The sequence below is a fragment of the Heteronotia binoei genome, chromosome 8, assembly GCF_032191835.1.
Source record: "Heteronotia binoei isolate CCM8104 ecotype False Entrance Well chromosome 8, APGP_CSIRO_Hbin_v1, whole genome shotgun sequence".
Lineage (NCBI taxonomy): Eukaryota > Metazoa > Chordata > Lepidosauria > Squamata > Gekkonidae > Heteronotia > Heteronotia binoei.
This window is the reverse complement of record NC_083230.1, coordinates 26,499,451-26,506,398: the sequence shown is the minus strand read 5'-3', so window position 1 is coordinate 26,506,398 and position 6,948 is coordinate 26,499,451. Positions and strand designations below refer to the sequence as shown.

The 6,948-nt window shown below is 62.2% G+C and overlaps 1 protein-coding gene across 1 annotated transcript; it reads right to left on the bottom strand.

The window, feature by feature from the left end:
• Positions 1–2,232: 2,232 nt before the first annotated feature.
• Positions 2,233–6,028, bottom strand: FEZF1 (FEZ family zinc finger 1). The gene is made up of 4 exons (XM_060244549.1): positions 4,687–6,028; positions 4,438–4,572; positions 3,705–3,837; positions 2,233–2,562 (listed from the first exon to the last, which is right to left on the bottom strand). Exons 1-4 carry the CDS (start codon positions 5,554–5,556, stop codon positions 2,279–2,281), a joined length of 1,422 nt encoding a protein of 473 aa, XP_060100532.1. The 5' UTR covers positions 5,557–6,028; the 3' UTR covers positions 2,233–2,278.
• Between the last annotated feature and the right edge of the window lie 920 nt (positions 6,029–6,948).

The window sequence follows — 6,948 nt, the reverse complement described above, 5'->3', positions numbered from 1 at the left end:
GCCATGAGATTGTCAGAGACCCCGCAGGTGCCCGCCTGGGCGCGCCTCATCGCTCCGGGGAACTGTGCCCCAGCATCCCAGGCAATCCCCCCCACCACCACCTTTTCCCTTTTTTGGTTTGGTTTGGTTTTGCGAAGCGATTTCGCAGCAGATGCCCAACTCCCTCCGGGGGATCTTTCTCGCCGCTGCCTTGCTTTGCTTTCCTTCCTTCCTTCTCTCCAGTCCGCCTCTATTTGTTTTGCAGGCCGCCTCTCGCCCACCCAGTTCTCCCCGTGGTTCCCTCTCGCCAATACGAGCCAAGCTTCAGCCAGCCCCGCAGCCCTCATCCAGAGAACAGGGACTGACCTCCCACCCCCCACCCCCGGGAGCGGCGCTCGGGGAACGGCTCCCTTGGCCGGGATGCCCAGAAGCACCTCCCGGGGCTCGGCTAGTCCCTGCGCGCTGCTCCGCGCCAACGTCCCGAAGGAGAGACAAGTGGGCCTCCCGGGCTCAGCGCCGATCCCGACCTCCCCCCCACCTCCGCCTGCGGCTCGCTTGGCAGGGAGCCAGCCCTTGGTTTCCCCCACCAGATCCACCAAGTCCATCCAGGGTTTTCACGTGCAATATAATAATAATGATAATAATTTAAAAAAAGAAAGAAATACAAGGGGGAATTTCAAATCCGTTCCCAAACCGGTCCTGTCCACACGAGCCAGGATGGCCCGAGAAGGGGGAGGGCGGGGGAGAGCTGGGTGGGGGGCGCGGGATGGAGAGGGGGAGAGTCGGGGGGGGGGTTAAGGAAACCGATCAGCGGGCAAAGTCAGTCCACGCGAGCGGCGGGGGGGGGGGAGGGAGAAGGGGAGCACTATGTACAGCTACGGAGGCCGAGGGAGAGCTGCCCCGGGGTTGCCAGATCCGGAATGGAAGGTTGGCCCCTTGCCCCCCTTGTGCAGGAGGCATCGGACGTTCACACGTTACGGCGAACGCTCCGTCTAGCCTGCACGTCCAGGGAGAGAGCCCACACGCGTCCACTTGGCCAAGGAGCCCGGGCAGGGGTGTGGACTGTAACCCGCGAGTGACTCAACGCCCCGCTCAAGAAAAACCAGGTCTAGGCTGTAGACGGATTGTCGGTGCGTTGGGGGATTCTCTGCCAATAGGAGACCTCGAGGTGAGAAACCGAGGGAGGCTTCTGCTCTTTGGGATGGCCCTGCGAAAGGGGAGGGGAGAGGCCTTCCAGAGCACCGGGAAGGGGGTCGCTTTTCTATCAGGGGGCGGGGGGAGAGCCCGGCCCTTTCAAACGGGTGAGATTTCAGGACGCCTTCTGAGGCGAGGCTCTTCCAGGCGAAGCGAGTCCTGCGAGCTGCAGCTGCGATCTTTGGAACAAAGGGACAACCTCGAGTACCGCACGGATCAAGACGCGGGAGATCCCGAAGGGTGTATTTGGGCTGCAGTCGAGTGACATGAAGGGAAGGAACACCCCTTCAAGAGGGGCGGGGGGGGGGGGTCTTTCTATTAGAGACGGCGCCGGACCGTCTTCGGGATGGCTTTTGCCTCCCTGCTTGGCATCAATGCGAATCGAACCCGTCACCGAGTGCCGTCAACTCTGCATTAGCGACAGATCCTCAAAGGCGCTTTTTCGTGTCAGCCGAACCACCATCGGGAGCGTTCGAGCCTTGAACGCGGGGCTTCGACGCCGCATCTTCAGGGGCGCCTCCTTCCTTCCTTCCTTCCGGGGCTTTCCCGTACTCGGAGAAGGAGGCCTCGGTTGACACCCTGGACCGTGTGCGCCTGCAGTCGCTGGACTTCTGGAACCAGAGAGAGGCCTTTCGGAAGAAGGAGACTCCTTTGGATACAGAAATAGCTCGCGAAAGGCCCCAACTTGCGTACAGGCGCGTGTTCTGACCCACTACCGAGGCGTCTTCCAAGGCGGGGGGGGGGGCAGCCCTTTCGAATTAAGAGGCTTTAAGAATCGCTCCGAAGGAGGGGCGTCGCGGCAGAAGGGCCCTTTCATTCTTTGAAATCAGGATCTGGCAACACCGGGCGCCCTCTAAGCTGGGCCTCCCCCTCCCCACCACAATAAATACAACCGGATAATGTGCTTTGGGGATGCTGTCCTCGCCCCTAAGTCCAGGAGGGAGGGGAGTCCCAGTTTCTGTGTCCCGCTCCGCACCTCCCCTCCCCAACCCCCTTTTGTCGCCTCTCTCCAGCAGTCCCAGAAACTAGAGCGCCTTCGGCGAGCGAGAGAGAGGCGCGGCAGCCGCTTCGGAAGCGCATGCAGAAGGAGCGGCGTCGGGGCGGCTCAAGGGTGGTGGAGCAGCGGCGGAGGCTCCGGCTCGCCCGGGGTTCGAGGCAGCCCCAAAGGGGCTCCGCCGCCGGCGGTGTCGTGCAGTTTGCGGACGTGTTTCTTGAGGTCAAAGTTCCTGCAGAAGCCTTTGCCGCAGGTGGGGCAGGTGAAGGGCTTCTTGTCGTTGTGGGTGTGCATGTGGAAGGTCAGGTTGTACACCTGGTGGAAGGCCTTGTTGCAGATATTGCACTTGAACTGCTTCTCGCCGCTGTGCGTCAGCTTGTGGTTCTTGTAGTTGCCTAAAGGGCGGGGAAGATCCGGGAGGGGGGAGCAAAACAAGACATCTGGTGAGAAGAAGGGTGGAAGGAGCTCGCTCGCCTTCCCCACACACGACTCAGGGGGGTTTACTGGTTGGTTGGTTGGACCGCACTTTAAACCCCGAAGGGAATTCGGATTCGAGGGAGTGTATTGGTGGCTCTCCCGCAAATCGGTTTTAGCGAAATACTAGCGAAATCCTGCATCTGTTTTATGCCCCGAAAAAGGTATCTCCGCGGAGTGAATTCGAGGAACTTCCTCGGGGGAAGCGGATCATCGGGTGTGATTCCCACAAGTGGTTTCTAAACTCGACGGCCATCCTGGAACCGTTTTACGCCTAGCGGCCAAAGCATGACGGCTGAGGAGTAAATTCTAGTTCGTCAGGACACTTCCGGAGGGGATGTACGATCCAGAGAAATGGGCTGAAACCTGAAAGACCATCTCCAGGGGCTGAAAGGCCCTCGAATTAGCCGCCTCGCTTCTGCGTAGCCCGCAAAGGACCTTTTCGCTATGCTTGCCCCAAATCTCCCATGTCTAAAAAAATCCAAATGGGAAAAAAGAAAGACGAAAAAAAACAAGAACGAATGGTTTTGGATGGAATTCAGTCAGGTCATAAACGGGCTTCCGGAAACCGGTCCACAACCTGAACCTAAATTCGTTTGGGGGATGTTTTCGTATTGACTTCCGAGTAAGCGAGATGTTAATCCTTTCGGTTGAATAAAACAAAACATCCTCAATCCGGTTGTTGATCAGGTTCAAAGAGCAACCCCCCCCCCCCCGTTTTCCAAGGACAAAACCCCAAATCCCTGGTGCTTTTATATTACTGTTTCAACCGGAGGCGGAGCACATTTACTGGGCAACGCGTCCCAGAATCACGAGTAATAGCGCTCAAAACTGCAGCCCCGGGCCTTCTGCTCGCCGGCATGCTTAAAATCCGGATCCCGCCACCCCAAAGGAGGAACTAGGGAGCCCAGACTTCAAAGGTCATTCCCCCAGCCGGTTCCAAACGCCGCCCCAAGCGCCTCCCGCGCTTCCTTCCGGCCTTTCAAAGGCTGCACCTGCGCCCTCGAACCGCCCCCCACCGAACCCGGCACCCGAGAAGGGCGGCCTGGCTGGCCACGCTTACCTTTCTGGTGGAAGCCTTTCCCGCAGAACTCGCAGACGAAGGGCTTGTAGCCGGCGTGGATCCGCGTGTGCGTGTTTAAGGTCGAGCTCCTGTTGAAGGCTTTTCCGCACTGGTTGCACTTGTGGGGCTTCTCCTGCCGCCGCGAAGGGGAAACAAACGCGCAGAGCCGGTTGCAGAACCCTCCGCAGGTAGGCCCCAATCCTGGCGCGCCCCCGGTCTCCCGACCCCCGCGGGCCGGCTGTGGGGCCTCCCCGGCTCAGACCCTGCCACCCTCTAGGCAAGGCCACCTGCGCCCCGAGCCTCCTCCCGGGCTTTCCACGGGACTTACTCCCGAGGAAGCGTGCTTCGCTTGCGGCCCTAGGACACTTACACGGAGCGGAGAGGTGGCGGGGAGAAAACAAATGACAGCAACGGGGGGGGAAATATCCGGAAGGGAAGGGCGAAAAAAGGCAAGGCAGATCCCCCCTCGGGTGGCGCGGCACGGCTCTTGGGCACTGTTGCGCGGCGGCCTTGGCCGAGCCTACTGAGCAGACAGCCGCTGAGCCGGCGGGGGGGGGGGGGAAGGGAAAGCGAGCGCCTGTGGCCATGGCCGCGAGCAGGAGAACTCGAGGGAGGTGGAGGCGACGGACCGACGGGCTGCCGGACCGAGCCCGCAGCCAGCGCAGCCCTTGGGATTCCCCGGACAGCCTCCTCCCCCCACCCCCCCGCGGCGCTCCATCCCCGGGGCTCCTACCTGGGTGTGGATGATCTTGTGCCGGCAGAGGGTGCTGGCCTGGCGGAAGCCCTTGCCGCAGACCTTGCAGACAAAGGGCCGGGCGCCCGTGTGCACCGGCATGTGGCGGGTGAGGTTGTAGTGCGCGTTGAAGACCTTGGAAAGCAAAGCGGGGGGAGGGGGGGGGAGAGAGAGAGGCGCGGTTAGACGGGCGGGCTCGCCTGCAGCGCCAGTCGGCGGGCGCCGGGAGGGGGCGATGGGGACACTTGCCTTGCCGCAGACTTCGCACGTGAAGACTTTGGGCTTGGTGCTGGGCGAGCCGCGGCTGAAGTCGGCCGCGACGCCCTTGAAGGGCAGCTTGTCGGCGGCCAGGAGGTGAGCGGCGGCGGCGGCGGCTGCGGCGGCGGCGCTGTGGGGCTGGGCGGCGGCCAAGTCCTTGAAGGCGGCCGGCGGGTACTTGTCCGGGCCGGGCTGCAGCGCTTGCAGCTTGTTCCTCTCGGCCAGGTAGGCCTTGGGCGCTGTCGGGGTTTGCAAGGCGGGCGCCGGGCCGGAGAGCGGCGAGCCCAGGAAATAGGAGGCCACCGGGTGCAGGCCCAGGCTGGACGGCGGCGGCGGGTCGGCGGCGCGGCTGAAGTAGCCCAGGGCGCCCAGGGCGTGGAAGGAGGAGTGGTTGACCACGCGGGGCCGCACCAGCTTGTAGTGGTGCTGCAGGGGGCTCAGCTCGGCCGGAGGCTTGAGGCTCAGCGCGCAGCCCAGGGAGGCGGAGGAGGAGGAAGAGGAGGAGGAGGAGGAAGGCGGGTCCAGGAGGGGCTTCCTGGCCTCCGAGCCCGCCTTGGCTAAGGGCTCGTAGGCCAGCGGCACGAAGGGGATCATGCAGGGGATGGAGGCCCCCAGGCTGAGCGGCGGCGGCTGCTTGACCGCCTCGCCGCCGCCGCCGCCCTTGGGCCCCCCGCCCTGCAAGAAGTGGGGCAGCAGCGGCAGGGTCTTGGGCTCCGGGGCCGTCCTGGCCATGATCCTCTCGATGGAGAAGGCCAACGGCTTGGAAGCGCTCAGCATGTTGCCCCGAGCCGGCGCGCTCAGGCCCTTGGCAACCGTCGGGGGGTGCTGCTGCTGCTGCGGTTGCTGCCCGCTATTGTCCATGGCTGGCCCGGCGGGCTCGGACTGCGCTTCTCGGGCGGGATCGACCCCTGGTGCGCCCGGTCACTGAGCTGCAAGGAGGGATCCTGCCATCCCGGCGGCTGCCCGATCCTCCAGCCCCGACCGAGAGGCTCCAGCCGCCGCCCCCGCCATTCCGAGTGCCCCCGCCGCTAGCATCCTCCACACCAGCTCGACTGCCGCCCGCGGAGCCGCCGTGCCCAGCCTGGCGGACTCATGCCGGCCCATCGCCGTCTGTGCGCTCCGTGGACGGCGGACGATCGCTTTCCTCCTCCTCTCGTCTTCTTCTCTCTCTCAATGGAAAGCGTCGGGTCAATAGCAGCAGCCACGATCCCACCAATCGTTAACTTCCAAGAGGAGAAGGTAAACTAGATAATTGCTCAATTCGCTTCCAACAGGCACTAGGAGGGGGGAGGGGGGAAAGTTGCGGCCCCCCTTTCCTCCCCACCCCCAAGAGCGAGCGGCTACTTTCCATTGGCGCCGGAGCCGTCGCCTCCCGCCCAGAGAGAAGGAGGTGGCTCTCCCCTCCCCCTCTTCCCCTTGATCTCCCCCCTCCTCCTTTCATTATCCCCAATCTGTTGAAACGGGCGCCGGAAGCCCCGAGATCAATTTTCTTGTTTGCCTTTAAGTGACATCATCGCGTTCTTTAAGCGAGCAAAAAAAGAAAACAAAACAAAAAAAGTCAGAGAGAAAGAAAAGTCGTTTTAAAGAAGAGGAAAGAGCCCCAATTCCGGGGCTTCTATTTGGCAACACAAGGTGCTGCGGAGAAACTGGCAGTCGGCTTGTCAGTTTCAGCCCAGGCGGGCCTCCTTTGGCGCGCACCTGGGAGAGTGGCTGCCTCCGCTGCTCGGCTCCTGCCCCGGCTCCTCTCGCTCTCCTCCGCCTTCTCTCGGGCCTCTTTGGACCTCGAGGGCTTTTGAGGTTCGGCTTTAGACACCGCCATGGCACCATTACATGAGAGACGCAGGGGACCCGGCGAGTTAGGCGCACAGAGCCGGGCCTCCGGAGCCAGCGGCGTGGAAACGTGTTAAGACTTCTCTCGGAAAGAGATGTTTGGAGATCGAAAGGGCACTCTGTGGTCAAGGAGAAAGTTCCCCGGGAAGGAGCACTGCTCAGGCAGATCCCAGACAACTTTAGCAGGGGGGAGGGGGGGCGGGAATCCAAAATGCCTCAAGGAGAAGCCTTTCGCAAGTCTCCAAAAGTTCGTTCGAACGGGCGCATCGCGTGCAAACTGCGTGGCACTGAAATCAATGAAGAGGGTGATGGCTTTCTCCTCCCATTGATGCGAGCGGATGCGGAGTTCAAAAATGCGTCCGCATAGCGAGGGGACGTCTCAAACAACTCCTATTCTCCATTGGATTCGATAGAAAAACCGAC

Coding starts and splice junctions, on each gene's coding strand:
- FEZF1 (XM_060244549.1), bottom strand. CDS start 5,556: ATGGACAATAGCGGGCAGCAACCGCAGCAGCAGCAGCACCCCCCGACG. Junction 3,838..4,437: donor ACAAGATCATCCACACCCAG/GTAGGAGCCCCG, acceptor TCGCGGCGGCAG/GAGAAGCCCCACAAGTGCAA. Junction 2,563..3,704: donor GAAAGGCTTCCACCAGAAAG/GTAAGCGTGGCC, acceptor CCCGCCCTTTAG/GCAACTACAAGAACCACAAG.